This window comes from Babylonia areolata, chromosome 9 (genome assembly GCF_041734735.1).
Source record: "Babylonia areolata isolate BAREFJ2019XMU chromosome 9, ASM4173473v1, whole genome shotgun sequence".
Classification (NCBI taxonomy): Eukaryota; Metazoa; Mollusca; class Gastropoda; order Neogastropoda; family Buccinidae; genus Babylonia; species Babylonia areolata.
The window spans coordinates 15,653,503-15,673,502 of NC_134884.1; the positions used below are offsets into that span (position 1 = coordinate 15,653,503).

General features: G+C 44.5%; 1 protein-coding gene across 2 annotated transcripts in view; it reads left to right on the plus strand.

Moving 5' to 3' along the window:
• LOC143285744 (carboxypeptidase B-like) overlaps positions 1-13,794 on the plus strand; it is a 42,893-nt gene extending 29,099 nt beyond the window's left edge. The window contains exons 7-13 of one of the 2 annotated variants that reach the window (XM_076593156.1): positions 578-688; positions 4,058-4,168; positions 5,065-5,176; positions 7,157-7,374; positions 8,290-8,371; positions 10,327-10,456; positions 13,156-13,794. In XM_076593156.1, coding sequence (XP_076449271.1) covers positions 578-688; positions 4,058-4,168; positions 5,065-5,176; positions 7,157-7,374; positions 8,290-8,371; positions 10,327-10,456; positions 13,156-13,588 — 1,197 coding nt within the window. In that variant the 3' untranslated portion in view covers positions 13,589-13,794. The remainder of the gene's footprint in view (positions 1-577; positions 689-4,057; positions 4,169-5,064; positions 5,177-7,156; positions 7,375-8,289; positions 8,372-10,326; positions 10,457-13,155) is intronic. The other variant, XM_076593157.1, reaches the window with a different exon arrangement.
• Positions 13,795-20,000: the final 6,206 nt, after the last annotated feature.

The window sequence follows — 20,000 nt, forward strand, 5'->3', positions numbered from 1 at the left end:
CCCCACCCCACCCCACCCCACCTCGTTTATACAAATAAACACGCACACACAGACACGCACCCCCCGTCCACCCCCCTCCCCAACACACTAACACACACACACACACACACACACGCACATACACATACATGCGCACACACACACACACGCTAACACATACACACACACACACACACTAACACTAACACACACACACACACACACACACACACACACACACACACACACTAACAAACACACGCACTAACACACACACACACACACTAACACTAACACACACACAACACACACACACACACACACACACACACACACACGCACACAGAGAGAGAGAGAGAGAGAGAGAGAGTAACACACACACATACACTAACACACACACAAACTAACACACACACATACAGAGTAGCACACACAGAGTAACACACACACACACACACATACACACCCACACACCCACACACACACACACACACACACACACACACACACACACACACACACACACACACACATTCAGGATCTTGCATTTGCGTCATCGTGAACAAATGGGATGTACGTCATTTATTTTCCCCCCCAGATACGTCAAAGAAACTCCACGCAGAGCAACAAAAGTGTGGTCATCCTGGAAGCAGGAATCCACGCTCGGGAGTGGATAGCTCCGGCCATGGCCCTCAACATCGTGTACAAGGTAGGCAGTGGACAGAACAACAACACGTGTAGACATCATATGCAAGGTTGAGCAACATCGTGTATAGATAAACAACATGGACATGACAAGTGAGTGGAAAAACGCAGCATCTTCAGCGAGGTTTGGGAGTGGATAGAGCAACGTCATGCATATGAACATCACTTGAAAGGCAGTGAGGGGAAAAGGGCAACATCGTGTGTGAACATCATTTCCAAAGGTTTGAGCAACGTCATGTACATAGATAAACAAAGTGTACCTGGCAGTGAGTGGATAGAGCAACATTTTACAAGGCAGGGAATGGATAGCTTCGGCCATGGCCCTCAACATCACATCACTTACAAGGTAGGGAGTTGACAGACAAAGTTCATGTGAAAATAAACATTAATTTTTACAATGCTGTGAATGGATAAGCAACATCAATGACTAGGTTGGTAGTTAACACAGCAACGTCATGTATACATTAACACCATTTACAAGGTAAGGAGTGGACAGAGCAAATTATGCTTAGATAAACATCACTTACAAAGTAGTAAGTGGATTGATCAACATCGTTTACAAGGAAAGGAATGGATAGACCAACATCGTTCACAAGGTAGGGAGCTGATAGATCAACATCGTTTACAAGGCAGGGAGTTGATAGATCAACATCTTTTACAAGGTAGTAAGTGGATTGATCAACATCGTTTACAAGGAAGGGAGTGGATAGACCAACATCGTTCAGAAGGTAGGGAGCTGATAGATCAACATCGTTTACAAGGCAGGGAGTTGATAGATCAACAACGTGTACAAGGTAGGCAGTGGACAGAACAACAACACGTGTAGACATCATATCCAAGGTTGAGCAACATCGTGTATAGATAAACAACATGGATATGACAAGTGAGTGGAAAAACGCAGCATCTTCAGCGAGGTTTGGGAGTGGATAGAGCAACGTCATGCATATGAACATCACTTGAAAGGCAGTGAGGGGAAAAGAGCAACATCGTGTGTGAACATCATTTCCAAAGGTTTGAGCAACGTCATGTACATAGATAAACAAAGTGTACCTGGCAGTGAGTGGATAGAGCAACATTTTACAAGGCAGGGAATGGATAGCTTCGGCCATGGCCCTCAACATCACATCACTTACAAGGTAGGGAGTTGACAGACAAAGTTCATGTGAAAATAAACATTAATTTTTACAATGCTGTGAATGGATAAGCAACATCAATGACTAGGTTGGGAGTTAACACAGCAACGTCATGTATACATAAACACCATTTACAATGTAAGGAGTGGATAGCGCAAATTATGCGTAGGTAAACATCAGTTACAAAGTAGTAAGTGGATTGATCAACATCGTTTACAAGGAAGGGAATGGATAGACCAACATCGTTCACAAGGTAGGGAGCTGATAGATCAACATCGTTTACAAGGCAGGGAGTTGATAGATCAACATCTTTTACAAGGTAGTAAGTGGATTGATCAACATCGTTTACAAGGAAGGGAGTGGATAGACCAACATCGTTCAGAAGGTAGGGAGCTGATAGATCAACATCGTTTACAAGGCAGGGAGTTGATAGATCAACGTCGTGTACAAGGTAGGCAGTGGACAGAACAACAACACGTGTAGACATCATATCCAAGGTTGAGCAACATCGTGTATAGATAAACAACATGGACATGACAAGTGAGTGGAAAAACGCAGCATCTTCAGCGAGGTTTGGGAGTGGATAGAGCAACGTCATGCATATGAACATCACTTGAAAGGCAGTGAGGGGAAAAGGGCAACATCGTGTGTGAACATCATTTCCAAAGGTTTGAGCAACGTCATGTACATAGATAAACAAAGTGTACCTGGCAGTGAGTGGATAGAGCAACATTTTACAAGGCAGGGAATGGATAGCTTCGGCCATGGCCCTCAACATCACATCACTTACAAGGTAGGGAGTTGACAGACAAAGTTCATGTGAAAATAAACATCATTATTTTTTTACAATGCTGTGAATGGATAGAGCAACATCAGTGACTAGGTTGGGAGTTAACACAGCAACGTCATGTATACATAAACACCATTTACAATGTAAGGAGTGGATAGCGCAAATTATGCGTAGGTAAACATCACTTACAAGGCAGGAAGTGGATAGAGCAACATCGTTCACAAGGCAGGGAGTGGATAGAGCAACATCGTTCACAAGGCAGGGAGTTGATAGATCAACATCTTTTACAAGGTAGGGAGTGGATAGAGCAACATCGTTTACTAGGCAGTGAGTGGATAGATCAACATCGTTTACAAGGGAGGAAGTCGATAGAGCAACATCGTTTACAAGGTAGGGAGTGGATAGAGCAACATCGTTTACTAGGCAGTGAGTGGATAGATCAACATCGTTTACAAGGTAGGGAGTGGATAGAGCAATATCGTTTACTAGGCAGTGAGTGGATAGATCAACATCGTTTACAAGGTAGGGAGTGGATAGAACAACATCGTTTACAAGGTAGGGAGTGGATAGATCAACATCGTTCACAAGATAGGGAATGGAGAGAGCAACATCGTTTACAAGGTAGGGAGTGGATAGATCAACATCGTTTACAAGGTAGGGAGTGGATAGATCAACATCGTTTACAAGGTAGGGAGTGGATAGAACAACATCGTTTACAAGGTAGGGAGTGGATAGAGCAACATCGTTTACAAGGTAGGGAGTGGATAGAGCAACATCGTTTACAAGGTAGGGAATGGATAGAGCAACATCGTTTACAAGGTAGGGAATCGATAGAGCAACATCGTTTACAAGGTAGGGCATGGATAGAGCAACATCGTTTACAAGGTAGGGAATCGATAGAGCAACACATCGTTTACAAGGTAGGGAATCGATAGAGCAACATCGTTTACAAGGCAGGGAGTGGATAGATCAACATCGTTTACAAGTTAGGGAGTGGATAGAGCAACATCGTTCACAAGGTAGGGAATCGACAGAGCAGCATCGTTTACAAGGTAGGGAATGGATAGAGCAACATCGTTTACAAGGTAGGGAATCGACAGAGCAACATCGTTTACAAGGTAGGGAATGGATAGAGCAACATCGTTTACAAGGTAGGGAATGGATAGAGCAACATCGTTTACAAGGTAGGGAATGGATAGAGCAACATCGTTTACAAGGTAGGGAGTGGATAGATCAACATCGTTTACAAGGTAGGGAGTGGATAGAGCAACATCGTTTACAAGGTAGGGAGTGGATAGAGCAACATCGTTTACAAGGTAGGGAGTGGATAGAGCAACATCGTTTACAAGGTAGGGAGTGGATAGATCAACATCGTTTACAAGGTAGGGAATCGACAGAGCCACATGAAATGCCCTCACCGTGGAAACCCGTTTCTTTTCGCCTGTTGCAGCTGGCCTTTAACCCCGACAATGACCCGGATGTTGACCAGCTTCTACAAGCTTTTGATTGGATAATCATTCCTGTCACGAACCCGGATGGTTATGTCTTCAGTCATCAGAATGTGAGTGGTGAATTTGGTGTGTGTGTGTGTGTGTGTGTGTGTGTGTGTGCTTCTATAGAGAATGTGTGGTGGTTTGCGTCTATGAAGAATATGTGATGATTTGCACCACGAAGACTCAATGATGATTCGTATCTATCAAAGATGTGTTCGCGGTTTGCGTCCGTGAAGAGTCTGGTGGTCGGGGTCTGTGAAGAATCCATAATCTGCATGCATGAAGGGTGTGTGAGGACATGAGTCTATGAAGCGGCTCGTGTGGTGGACCGCATCAGTGAAGAGCGTGTTGCGGACTGCAGCCATGACGGGCGCAATTGCCGAATGGTTAAAGCGTTAGACATTCAATCTAAGGGTCGGGGGTTCGAATCTCGGTGGTTTCAGGTGGGTAAAGGGTGGAGATTTTTCCGATCTCCCAGGTCAATATATGTGCAGACCTGCCAGTGCCTGAACCCCCTTTGTGTGTATACGCGCACGCAGAAGATCAAATACGCACGTTGACGATCCTGTAATTCATGTCAGCGTTCGGTGGGTTATGGAAACAAGAACATACCCAGCATGCACACCCCCGAAAACGGAGTATGGCTGCCTACATGGCGAGGTAAATAAACAAAACGGTCATACACGTAAAATGTTATACGTTATATGTTTGTCTGAGTATGTATGTGTGCGTGCCTGAAATCTGATTGAATGACACAGGAAACGAATGATGAGCACCCAATGGCAGCCGTCAGTCGGCTCTACCCTGGTAGGCAGCCTGTTGTGTAAATGACTCCATGTTTGTAAAGCGCTTAAAGCTTGGTCTTCGACCGAGGATAGGCGCTATATATATATGTATCCATATCAATGAAGAACATGTTGGTGTGTTTTGTATCTGTGATGACCCTCATGGTGCTTGTTTCCAGGCGTCCACAAGACTGTGGCGAAAAACACGGACGACGCGGTACTCCAACGACCCGTTCTGCCTGGGTGTGGATGGTAACAGGAACTTCGGCTACCAGTGGAGTAACAGTGTCTGTGAGTGCTTCCTTTGACCTCTTCCGATAATCTGCTCGGTTCAGTTCAGTCCAGCTGCTAAAGGGTGCCGTCACTGCGTTCGGACATACCTATGAACGTCTACACCACATTTACTAAGCAGATGCCTGAACAGCAGCGTAACCCAGCGCGCTTAGTCAGGCCTTGAGGAAAAACTTGATAGATAGATAGATACATAGACAGACAGATAAGTGAATATGAATAGATAGATAAATAGATAAGTGAATAAATAAATATTTTAAAAAAACGCAGATAAACAATAGGCAGGCACACAAAATCATTAGCATATACCAAGGCCTAACAAGCGCGTTAGGTAATGTTGCTGTCAGGCATAATATGTTTAGCAGATGTGGTGTAGCGTATAATTATGTGTTTGGCTGAACGCAGTGACGCATCTTTAAGAAACTGATTTGACTATAATAGCACGATAGAAGCTCAAGCTGTTTCTTCTTCAAGCTGAGTAGCCACAGTCAGCATGTTCTGTTGGCTGCTGTTAATCCGAGGGAAGAGGGAGGAGGAAGTTAGCAGAATGGTAAGACTCTACTCACCCTCTCCATTTTAGATTTTTTGTACTCTATCTTTTCCACATTCTGTTCTCTCTCTCTCTCTCTCTCTCTCTCTCTCTCTCTCTCTCTCTCTCTGTCTGTCTGTCTGTCTGTCTGTATGTCTCTTCCTTTCTTAGTCCCCTGCCCCTTGCCCCCACCACACCCCCTCCCCTCCACCACAACCGCCCCCCTTTTCATTCGAATATACAGAAATGTCGACTTCTAATTAACAATAACAATCATCATTATGACAGAAATGATAATAATCCAAATGATAATAATAATTATCATTTATTTTCAGTTTAATATCATCATCTTAGATGAACAGACTATAACTAAATAAGCGTAAGACTCGTATCTGCCTATATACAGTGTCCATGAAGGTCTTTGATTGAAGCCCGCTCTTGCCCTGTCTCCCAAATTTGACTGGAAAATCAAACTGAGCGTGTAGTCATTCGGGTGAGACGATAAACCGAGGTACCGTGTACAGGATGCACTCTGCGCACTGAATATATATATATGATAGTCAGTCGTGTTCGACTATAACCATCAGAACAGCATAGGAGGCAACTGCTGTTCCGACTATTTGGGCTAGAATTTGATTATAGTGGAGAGTGTCTTGCCCAAGTACATCCCCACTCTCTCGGCCAAGAGGGTTTTAGGACAGTCGGCGTTGGGATGGTTCCCAAAGGCCAACTAGCCCACAAGGCTGCAGCACGAAGAGCCAGTGCAATTTTGCCTCCTAGTTTGAGAGTCATAGTCCTTCACAAAAAGACTAAGCTGTAAATGGTTTCCCATTGACTGTAGAAACCATAGATAATACAGCTCTCACTTTGCTGTTGGCCCAAATGTAAACTTATGTAAAATCTGTGATATAAGCCGAGTGTTGGGCCTTACCTGAATAACAGAGCCCATGGCAACTGAAGTGCTGTTCTCTGGCAAAAGTTGTGCAAAAGAAGTCCACTCTGGTAGGAACACCAAGATGAAGACATGCACTCAAGGCCTGACTAAGCGCGTTGGGTTACTACGCTGCTGGTCAGGCATCTGCCTAGCAGATGTGGTGTAGCGTATATGGATTTGTCCAAACGCAGCGACGCCTCCTTGAGAAACTGAAAATGATACTGAAACGGAAGGATGCCGAATTTTCCCTTTATTGCTTAATGTGTGTGTGTGTGTGTGTGTGTGTGTGTGTGTGTTGTTGTTGTTGTTGTTGTTGTTGTTTTCAAGACTTTGTACTTTGAGCGTTGTGTGTTGTCTTGCTTCTCTCTCTCTCTCTTCCCAACCCCACCCCCCCCACGCCCCCCGCCCCCCTCCCAAGACTTTGCATTCAAAACGCTGCATGTTGTCGTCCTGTTTTTTTCCCCATTATTTGAAATCAATGCCAATTGAAACAAACAACATAAAACGCTGTGCTGAGCTGGGTGGGCAGACCAGGGAGGCAACAGCAACCCGTGCACGGACAACTACTCCGGCCCCCGGGGCTTCTCGGAGCCTGAGACCCGCAACCTGAGGTCCCTGCTGCTGAGGGTGGGGCCCCGCACGGCGCTCTACCTGTCCATGCACTCCTACGGCCAGCTCTTCCTCTACCCCTGGGGTTACGATTCCCGGGCCACCCTGGAGGATGAACCCGATTTGGTGAGGGGGTGGGGGGGTGAGGAGGTGGGGAGGAGGAGAAGGGGGGGGTGGCTGAATGGGGGGGGATGAGGGTGGGAGGGGGGATGAAGGGGGCAGTGAGTAGGGGGGAGGAAGAGGAGGGGGAGTGAGTTGGAGGGGGAGTAGGAGTATGATGATGAGTTTTGTTTAACTCTCTCCATACGAACGGCGAAAGAGACGACGTTAACAGCGTTTCACCCCAATTACCATCATCAAAATATTGCAAGCGGAAGACACTTATACTGAAGAGGTGAATGTTGACAATGAATACCACAATTCTGACGCCGGAAGCTAAAGGTTGAGTCATTCAGACACCCACTGGACATCCGAGGGGTCTGTGTAGAGGAGAAGAGAGGACTGGCCGTACTGAGTGAGTTAATGTACAACACAACACAATGCAATTCAGTGCGATGAACACAATACAACACAATACAACACAACACAACACAATACAATACAATACAATACAATACAATATGAGCCTGATTTGGTTAGTGAAGAGAAGCAGAAGGAGGAATTATGTTTGATTGATGTGCAATACAATGCAACACACTGCAACGCAATACAATACAATACAATACATACTGGTAATTGTAGACAACGAAAAATCAAATATGTTTCACATCTAAATGTCTTGAATCGTTTTAAGATTAATCAAACAATCAAATAAACAAACAAACAAATAAATAAATAAATAAATTAAAGAAAAACGGGAAAGGAAGGGACAGACAGAAAACCGTATGACGTGCAGGGTAGATGGTGGGGGAAACGATGTCGCGTACCGTGCGTCTTTGCATGCGAGTGTGTGTGTGTGTGTGTGTGTGTGTACGTGTGACCGACACCTACACCCCTACAGAACACCACGTTCCCAGCTCAATGCTGCTCATCGTGTTCCAGCGGGAGGTGGGCCAGCGGTTCTCCGAGGCCATGCTGCAGAGGAACAGATGGTACGAGGTCGGGGCGTCCGCCAAAGTGTTGTGTGAGTTCCTGGCCTTTGCCGCCTGTACCCCTTGTTCCTCTGACTGTTCACCCACCTGTCTGTCTGTCTGTATATATATATATATATATATATATATATATATGTCTGTCCGTCTGTCTGTCTATATATCTGTCTGTCTGTCTGTCTGTCTATCTATCTATTTATCTATCTGTCTGTCTGTCTGTCTGACTATATGTCTGTCTGTCTGCCTATCTATATATGTTTGTCTATCTATCTGTCTGTCTGTCTATATATCTGTCTGTCTGTCTGTCTATCTATCTATATATCTGTCTGCCTGTCTGTCTGTCTGTCTATTTGTCTGTCTGTCAATATATCTGTCTGTCTGTCTGTCTGTCTGTCTATCTATCTATCTATATATATATATATATATATATATATATATATATATATATATATATCTGTCTGTCTGTCTATTTGTCTGTCTGTCAATATATCTGTCTATCTACCTATCTATCTGTCTTTCTGTCTACCTATCTGTCTATCTATTTACATATCTGTCTGTCTGTCTCTATCTGTTTGTCTGTCTGTCTACCTATCTGTCTGTCTATCTGTCTGCCTGTCTGTCATCCTATCATCCTATCTGTCTTTCTGTCTGTCTGTCTATCTGTTTATCTATCTATCTATTCATATATCTGTCTGTCTGTCTGTATCTATCTATCGCTTAGTGCCATAGTAATCAGCTCACTCGTAAATGGACAGGATGATCATTCTGTTCATCATATGGCACTGTGATAGCTCTGCAATATGTGTCAGTAATAAAATCACAGTGTTCATAATCTGACACTGCAATACCATTGTAACGTCTGTAGTGATGTTGTTCGTCTTTTGGATTCGAATATGCCTGTAGTCATGCAATTAAACTGTTCCTCATGTGAAACTGTAGTCACAGAGTAATGTCTGTAGTAATACAATCACATTGTTCATCATACGAAACTGTTATGTCTGTCAAAAAGACAGTCACATTGTTCGTCATATACTACTGTAACCATACAGTAATTGTATGTCAGTGATACAATTACATTGCTCATCACATAACACTGTAATAACACTGTAATGTCTGCAGTAACACAACCACAATGTGCATAGTATCGTACTGTGGTGTCTGTCAATGATTTAATCAAATGGTTCACGCTATGACACAGTAACCACGCTTTAATGTCTGTCAGTATCACAATCACATTGTGCGTAGTATCACAATGTAACATATGCAGTAATACAATCACATGATTCACCGTATGACATTGTAGCCACGCTGCCGCGTCTGCAGTAACACAATCGCAATGTACACAGTCTCGCACTTAAATGTCCGTAATAACACAGTCACATCCTTCACCATTGATTGATTGATGTGGATACTTATATAGCGCCTATCCTCGGTCAGAGACCAAGCTCTAAGCGCTTTACATACACGGGGACATTTGCCGCGTCACAGGCTGCCTACCTGGGTAGAGCCGACTGACGGCTGCCACTGGGCGCTCATCATTCGTTTCCTGTGTCATTCAATCAGATTTCAGACGCACACGCATACACACTCAGACAGACATGTAACATATTACGTGTATGACCGTTTTTATTTATTTACCCCGCCATGTAGGCAGCCATACTCCGTTTTCGGGGGTGTGCATGCTGGGTATATTCTGGACGCTGACATGGATTACAGGGTCTTTAACGTGCGTATTTGATCTCAGTTCTGCGTGCGCATACACACGAAGGGGGTTCAGGCACTAGCAGGTCTGCACATATGTTGACCTGGGAGATCGGAAAAATCTCCACCCTTTACCCACCAGGCGCCGTCACCGAGATTCGAACCCAGGACCCTCAGATTGAAAGTCCAGCGCTTTAACCATTCGGCTATTGTGCCCACCATGTAACACCGTTGTAACCATTACTGTAGCACCTGTGGTAACACAATCACCGACGTCTCCCTCACCCAGACACGGCGGCCGGGGCATCAGATGACTACGCGCGGGGAGGGGCGGGAATCAAGTACACCTTCACTGTGGAGTTGTCTCCCATCGGCACCAGTCGCTACGGCTTTCTGCTGCCTCCAAACCACATCCCGTCGTGAGTTCACGCTTGTCTCTTTCGTTCCAGACCCAGATGAACACACACACACACACACACACACACACACACACACACACACAAAGAAAAAACAAAAAAACGGCATAGAAACCGTTTACACTGCTTTAACTCACTCAGTGCGGCCAGTCCTCTCTTCTCCTCTACACAGACCCCTCGGATGTCCAGTGGGTGTCTCAATGACCCAACCTTTAGCTTCCGTCGTCAGAATTGTGGTATTCTTTGTCAACATTCACCTCTTCAGTATAAGAGCCTTCCGCTTGTAATATTTTGATGGTGGTAATTGGGGTGAAACGCTGTTAACGTCGTCTCTTTCGCCGTTCGTATGGAGAGAGTTATAGGAGGAAGGTTACTGAATAGTAAGGACGCTTTTCTGCTGGTTGAGTGTCCGGGTGAAAGTCTCGGTTCGAATCCTGGTCTTGCCCGTTCTCCGGCCAAGTTTAACTGAAAAATCAAATTGAGAGTCTCTAGTCATTAGGATGAGACGAGAAGCCTAGGCCCCGCGCGCAGCACGCACTTGGTGCAGTGGAAAAGAACCCAGGGCAACATAAGTGTTGCCCTCTGGTAAAGAAATCCTTTCTGATAAATACACAAATACATGATATACTTTTAGGCACGCACTGGAGGCCTGACTAGCGCGTTTGGTTATGATGTTTTTTTTGTTTGTTTGTGTGTTTGTTTTTTGGTTTTTGTTGGTTTTTTTTTTTTACCTTTTCCACATTTACTAACGTGAATATGACCTTTTCCAAATTTATGAACATGCAGGTCAACATTTTCCGAAATTATGAACAGAACATGCAGATCAACCTTTTCCAAATATATGAACATGTAGGTCTGTGTTTTCCACATTTATGGACATTAAGAACAAACTTTCCAACATTTGGGAACATGATCGACCTTTTGCACATTTATGAACAAACAGAATACAGATCAACCTGTTGCTCATATGTTCATGCAGATCAACCTTTTGCACATTTATGAATATGCAGACCAAACTGCAGACACTCTCACCAAAGGACATGTAAATCGATGCCTGCATTGGTTGGGAATGCCCGTGTTGATACTCAGCATGAACCTCCCACCCCCCCCTCCCTTCCCCCAAAGGATTTGGGATATGTTGGAAGAGATAGAGCTGTGAAAGAAAGGCAGTATAAGGTGCTCTTAAAATGTTATTTGCAGGAAAAAATGATGTAACTTGGCAGTAGTTATCCTTTGGCCTGTTTCAAAGTTTGGTTATGATGTTGGTCAGAACCCACCTAGCAGATGAGGTGTAACGTCTAATGGATTTGTCCGAACGCAGTGGCCGCGCCTCCTTGAGAAACTGAAACTGAAGCTTTGTTTGTTCTTGGGGAAAAACAGGCCTGTGACTGATAATTTGTGCGCTGCAATCAAGGACAGGCTATTCATTTATTTCTTAGTTCAAATTACAAATGGCGCGCTGCTGTGCACAAAGGTGCCAAGTTGTGCGAGGCCAACAGGACTGCTGCAGCTGTTCAGAAGAGGCAGGCCAGAAAGTCACGGGCAAACAAGCTCCCTGACAATGTTATGCCTGTCTTTGTCTGCCCCAACTGTCAGCGAACATTTCGTGCGCAGATTGGACTATTCAGCCATCTGCGCATTCACAGATAGATTCATGAGCATCCTTCCCCCACCCCACCTCCACCCTCCCCCCATCCCCCAGCTGGATGACAACGATGGTCATCATCGATCTCGATGGACACACAATACAGTTCACTTCTTATCCTAGAATGTTTCATTTTTATCTTACTGGAATGTTTTCCTTTCACGTGATGATTCCCCACCACCACCACCACCACCACCCCCCACTTTGCCCCTCGCCACTTCCTTCCTGTCTTGTCACTATTTCTGTGCCGCCTTTTCAATTCTTGGTATCTTTTAAATAAAAGGACGGCTAGTTTTCGTTCAGACAAATAAAAACAAACGTTTTAAGGAAGAGAACAGTTTCAGAACATAGCGCGGTTTTAAATCACCTCTCGAGGAATGACTAAGCGCGTTGGGTTGTACTGCTGGTCAGGCATCTGCCCAACAGATGTGGTGTAGCGTGTATGGCTTTGTCCCAGCGAGGTGACTCCTCTTTGAGAAACTGAAACTAAATTGATTTCATCGCAGAAATCAAGGAAGGATGCAGAGGCTATTTTGTTTATTCGTATGTTTCATTTTATTTGTTGACGAGCGTTTGAATGGACTGAAAGACCATTTTCTATTATAATCAAGCAGTAAAGTCCTTTGAATTGAATTGAAACCGTTTCAGGGTTTTCAACTCATTTGGTGGACATGTTGGAGTGACTTTCATGAAACTGGATGTAAGATAGCACTGTGGGAGTTCTTCAGTAAAACGTGTAAGGCATACCTACTTCCGTTCTGTGACTTGACGAAAAGTGTGTGTATGTGTGCCGGAGGGGGGGGGGGCGGATGGGGGGGTGCAATATTATTTGAAAGTAATGTTGGAATATATACTTGCAATGTCTCAGGCATATATGTATATATATATATATATATGTGTGTGTGTGTGTGTGTGTGTGTGTGTGTGTGTGTGTGTGTGTGTGTGTGTGCGGATAGATAGATAGATAGATAGATGGTATGTGTGCACTTGCGAACGACTGTAATATTTATCATCCATTCTGTGATGTGTTCCACCAACTGCCCGCCCCGTGTTGCAGCGTCGTCAGCGACCACTGGCCGGCCTTCAAGGCTGTGGCTCTGGCCATCTGGACCAAACTGAACCAAACCAACACCACCGACAACAACAACAACAACAACAACAACAACAGCAGCGATGACATCCTCAGTAACGACGGCGCCGATGACGAAGAGAACGAAAACTCTGAACTGTCACAGGGCCTGAGCAATGAAGACGACCTGCAGGACAGAGTAGGCCGGGGAGGGGAGACACCCAAGACGGCTGACGAGGACGGTGACGATGACGACGACGACACGTACGACGATGACATGACAGAACTGATGATAGACGGGCAGATCTACCACATCAATTTCAACAACCCCGCCTTCACTCGCTGGATGGAAAACTACATTGAATTCCTCGACTACAGGCGTCGGCAGCAAGCTGGTGGGGGTAAAAGGCGGAGAAGATGACTGCAGCATCGTTGGTAAAGGGGTACAGTTCAGGAAGAAGTAAACACAGAGAGAGAGAGAGAGAGAGCTGACCGAGCGTTGATCAGACGAACGTCGTCAAATTTCGACTGAGCCACGCACTCTGGTTTGAACGAATGTTTCCATGGTGAAACTGATCTGAATGCGTGTATATTGCGGGTGATTTAACGTTGTGTAGACTAGTTGGGAAGCGGGAGGGGGATGGGGGGGGGGATTATCAATACTAAAAGAAGAGGAGGGTGGGAGGTGGGCGAGGGGGGGGGGTGAGGGGGGGGGGTGAGGAAATAGTTCAAATGACGACTGAGCTTCCGTTGCCAAGAGTTTGAAGGGCCTGTGTGTATGTACGCTGACGAAAGAAATGCTGCCGATTACAATATCATCACGAACAAAATCTCTTTTGAGTCACACAAGTAAGCATGTTTGCGGCTGTAAATGTCAGTGAACGCTTGACGTGGATAACGCATTGATAACAATTATTGTGTTTGCTGTATATTTAGATAAACTCTGCAAACATTGTTTACGCATACATAATGGTCTGTGCTGTACATTTTGAGTCAAAGCTACACAAAACTGTTGTTCAAACGTGGAATGCGGATAACGTTTCCTTTGTGTGTTAATGAAATGCTTCGATAACGACAGAATGATAATGATGATTTCTGGAAAGTGATTATTTTGGCGTTGTATATTTTGTTATTGTTGATTTTGACGTTTTTGAAAGGGCGCTTTCGAGCTCACGGTGTGTGTGTGTGTGTGTGTGTGTGTGTGTGTCCGTGTGTGTGTGTGTGTGTGTGCGCTGAAGACACCATGGTGCATTTGTGATATTAAAACCTTTCGTTTTATCATATGTGATTGCAGTGTCGTAACCATTGTTCTTTTGTGCATCTTTTTGTTTTTCTTTGCTTTGTTTTGAAGACGCGATATGTCCGAACGATTTCGGTTTTTAGTGAATAAAAATTCAAAACTGCTTACGCTGAATAACACGAATCTATTCAAAGAGTGTTTAAAATGTTTCAAATTTCAAATATCATGTTTTTAATATGGAGAAGGGAAGTTATGTGCCCTCTAAGTCGTACACTAACGAAGGCTATAATGTTCGTAAAAATGATATTTTCACAGAGTGTTTAAGATGTCTCAGTTGAAGAAAACCCATCTGCTGGGCACTGTGCCATTCAGACAGATACCAGTAATTCATTGCTGCAACTGCCATCAGTCTTAGGAAGCGTTCACACCAAGCCCAGCCAGTTGCCGTCAGCCTGACACAGCAACACACTTCAGTCAGACACAGCCAGTTGCCGTCAGCCCGACACAGCAACACACTTCAGTCAGACACAGCCAGTTGCCGTCAGCCTGACTCAGCAACACACTTCAGTCAGACACAGCCAGTTGCCGTCAGCCTGACACAGCAACACACTTCAGTCAGACACAGCCAGTTGCCGTCAGCCTGACACAGCAACACACTTCAGTCAGACACAGCCAGTTGCCGTCAGCCTGACTCAGCAACACACTTCAGTCAGACACAGCCAGTTTTTGCCATCAGCTCGACACAGCAACATACTTCAGTCAGACACAGCCAGTTGCCGTCAGCCTGACACAGCAACACACTTCAGTCAGACACAGCCAGTTGCAGTAAGCCTGACACAGCAACACACTTCAGTCAGACACAGCCAGTTTTTGCCGTCAGCCTGACACAGCTACACACTTCAGTCAGACACAGCCAGTTTTTGCCGTCAGCCTGACACAGCAACACACTTCAGTCAGACACAGCCAGTTGCCGTCAGCCTGACACAGCAACACACTTCAGTCAGACACAGCCAGTTTTTGCCGTCAGCCTGACACAGCAACACACTTCAGTCAGACACAGCCGGTTTTTGCCGTCAGCCTGACACAGCAACACACTTCAGTCAGACACAGCCAGCTGCCGTCAGCCTGACACAGCAACACACTTCCCTCAGACACAGCCAGTTGCCGTCAGCCTGATACAGCAACACACTTCAGTCAGACACAGCCAGTTGCCGTCAGCGTGACACAGCAACACACTTCAGTCAGACACAGCCAGTTGCCGTCAGCCTGACACAGCAACACACTTCAGTCAGACACAGCCAGTTGCTGTCAGCCTGACACAGCAACACACTTCAGTCAGCCAGTCAGCCTCATACAGCAACACGCTTCAGTCAGCCTGACTCAGCAACACACTTCAGTCAAACACAGCCAGTTGCTGTCAGCCTGACACAGCAACACACTTCAGTCAGACACAGCCAGTTGCTGTCAGCCTGACACAGCAACACACTTCAGTCAGCCAGTCAGCCTGACACAGCAACACACTTCAGTCAGACACAGCCAGTTGCCGTCAGCCTGACACAGCAACACACTTCAGTCAGACAGTCAGCCTGACACAGCAACACACTTCAGTCAGACACAGCCAATTGCCGTCAGCTGCAGCGCTCTCCAGACGAAAGAAACGACAAATAATTACTGGGATTCACGTTGCTGGTATCATTGAAGAATTCCCTCCCTTGGACCAGCCATCATTCTATTCAGTTCAGTGTGCTCAGCACAAATGAAACAAGAGAGGCAAGGCCTTCAAGACTCACTTGTGATAAATTAAGTCCCGTAGCATTAATTACAGAGTGATTTTCCTTCTTTGCTATCTGCACCAAAACGTTTGCAAAATAAATAAAAATTCCATGCTTAGCAAAAGAAGTTCCTGTTTGAACAAAAAATGATAATAATGACTCCTCTTGTTGTTGTGTCAGAATAAGAGGTCAAAGTGCCAAGTTTAGAGAATACAAAAAATTATAAATATAACAGTAAATGCAGTTTACATATAATTAGGCTTCTTTTTTTTATTTTTTTGTGCCCATCCCAGAGGTGCAATATTGTTTTAAACAAGATGACTGGAAAGAACTGAATTTTTCCTATTTTTATGCCTAATTTGGTGTCAACTGGCAAAGTATTTGCAGAGAAAATGTCAATGTTAAAGTTTACCACGGACACACACACACACACACACAGAGAGACAACCGAACACCGGGTTAAAACATAGACTCACTTTGTTTACACAAGTGAGTCGAAAACTGCCCGGAGACAGCTGGTGTGAACACTCGCTGCCGACATTCATTGCGAGAAAGCGCTAAAGCCCATCGCACACGGGGCGTCAGCGTCGGCCGCGCATCATTTTTTGACGTGTGCACAATTCTCGGTCAGCTGCTGTCAGCAACCAGCTGGGCTCAGTGTGAACGTAGCATTACAGCCTTACTCTCTGTGTCCAGTATCGTGTCTTTCAGGATATTTCACTAACAGGTAAATCTATTCAGATTGATGATGAAAAAAAAAAAGTTATGGTTTGATGTTTTTCATCAGTAAATACCAACACCAACCTTGATTCTTCGACTCTTTCTTCAAGATAGTCAATCACTTTATGTTGCTATTGTGTTTTAGTCTGTATGGAGCAACGTGCTTGGGTGGGGCGCGTGAATGTTGTGTGCTTTTTTATCAGGCATTTTCGCCGGGTTAGTTCAAAGGTGTGGTGAGTGTGTTGGGGAATTGCATATTGCAGAAGATGCACCCCCCTCGTCTCACATTTTGACGAAGTCGCTGTTATTCTCATAGGCCGGCAAGTTCTCTGTAGCTTTAAAAAAAACAAAAAAACAAAAAAACACACACAAAAAAAACCCAACAAGAACTGATGTCACCATTAGCTGTAAGAAGATGGGTATCACAGCACAGGGATATACCTATATGTACCTCCTCCATACCCCATCTTTGTCAAGCCTGTTCCAAACATTGTCGACTGATTACTTGTCGAAAGACTGCAAGAACTTCAACAATAGTTACAATTTCTTCGTGCAGCTGTTACTTACACACACGCGCGCACGCGCGCGGGCACACACACATACGCGCACGCACGTGCACGTACACACACACACACACACACACGCGCGCGCGCGCACGCACGCACACACACACACACATTCACATTGGACGGAGACCGAGAGAGGTGTGATGAAAGAGAGAGACAGACACAGACAGACAAAGAGTGAAAGAGAGAGAGAGAGAGAGAGAGATTTCATTGTCCATTCAGCATAAAACTCTCTGGATAAGAGGCGAATAACAAGTTTATTAACATCTGTTCAAAACAAATCAAAATACAATCCTGATGTTAACACACACGCACACACACACACACACACACACACACACACACACACACACACACACACACACACGCTCACTCTGTAATGTAATACATCGGATTATCATAAGATCGGTATTTGGTTAAAAAAAATTGTTTTAATATTTCTTGCCTCTGCGATAAATTTAGCAAAGCTCTTGATTGCGATTTCACAGTTAATATGTAGATAGCACATTTACAGTATTATCATCATTTGGGTTGTCTTTCAGTACGTTTATTGCATTGCAGATTTCCTACTGTTTTTTTATGCGTTTGTCTGCACTGGCTGCGCACTGAAATAGAAAACGCATATCATTTTCTGGATCATTTCTACACGATAGACATATCAAATTGTTCAATGAATTTTTGGTTAAGTACCATACTCTCCCCTGAGAGAGCAACCTTTATTTAAAACGTAGAAATATGCTGCGAACAAAGTAATGCAATGCAATGCAATACAATACAACACAAGACAATGCAGAGCAGTGCAGTACAGTGCAATGCAATACAATACAATACAATACAATACAATACAATACAATACAATGCGATCGAAAGAAAATAGACCGTCGCGCTAATGTGCTTCTTGTCATGCTGTCCTTAACGGGGTCAGAAGGCGTGGCCACTATCTACCAATCAGAACACACGCAATTCCCGTTTTGGCCAAAAGGCAGGTTAAGACTATGACCTACGTAAGTCTGATAATAATTTTGGTACTGAACTCTCTCCATACGAACGGCGAAAGAGACGACGTTAACAGCGTTTCACCCCAGTTACCATCATCAAAATATTGCAAGCAGAAGGCTCTTATACTGAAGAGGTGAATGTTGACAAAGAATACCACAATTCTGACGACGGAAGCTTAAGGTTTGGTCATTCAGACACCCACTGGACATCCGAGGGGTTTGTGTAGAGGAGAAGAGAGGACTGGCCGTACTGAGTGAGTTAAACAAAATAACGTACATTGGCATAAATCTTATGAATTGTTGTTAAATCTTTTACCTATTTCGTGGCATCATCTAATATCCAGACATGAAACAGAGGTAGACGGGAGGGAGTGGGGGGGGGGATAGCGTGAGGTGAGTTATGAGATCAAATCATTAAGTCGAAGAAGATTGATAAAATGGTTGTAAGGGAGGTAATAATGATGAACAATATTGCTTTAAAAATTGTTTAGAATTCGAATGCTCAAAAGGACAACAAAAAGTACATCGATACAACATATGTAACGTATGCTTGTACAATTCTTATTAATAAAGACACGAAAAAAAAGCTGTACATTTACATCGGACATCTGTATATACGGAAGAATAGATCAAAGAGAGACCGTGAAAAGAACGAATAGAACGACCAACACATTCAAATCAGCCACAACACACACACACACACACACACACACACAGAAAGAGAGAGAGAAGCAGAAAAAAATACAGTCGATTGCCTGAATATTCAATTTCTGACAATATGGCAGGGGGTGATCTGCAATTAGATGGACAACGATGTTGATAAAACTGAGTTCATTGATCGTTTTATTCTCCAGCTTGCCGATTGCCTGTCATTATCAATCCGCAGGGTCATTTTCTAAAGATTCTCACATTCCGGATACATAGCCTATAGTAGATTTGTTTCTGTCCTCTGAATCAAAAGTTTCAACTTTGGTATACCAGCATACTTTAGTGGTCCAATTTTTTTTTTTTTTTTTTTTGCAGGGAAGGTGTCTAAATGAATGAGAAAGATGAAGAGGGCTAGGAAGAATGTGGCAAAATGGTTAAGACGCTTGTCTGGCAATACATTGTCGGTGAGGATATAGGTTCAAATCCCGGTATCACCCTTTCTCCTAAGTTTGACTGGAAAATCAAACCGAGCGTCTGGTCATTCGGATGAGACTTCTTCTTCTTCTTCTGCGTTCACTCGTATGCACCCGAGTGGGCTTTTACGTGTATGGCCGTTTTTACCCCGCCATGTAGGCAGCCATACTCCGTTTTCGGGAGTGTGCATGCTGGGTATATTCTTGTTTCCATAACCTACCGAACGCTGACATGGATTACAGGATCTTTAACGTGCGTATTTGATCTTCTGCTTGCATATACACACGAAGGGGGTTCAGGCACCAGCAGGTCTGCACATATGTTGACCTGGGAGATCGTAAAAATCTCCACCCTTTACCCACCAGGCGCCGTCACCGTGATTCGAACCCGGGACCCTCAGATTGACAGTCCAACG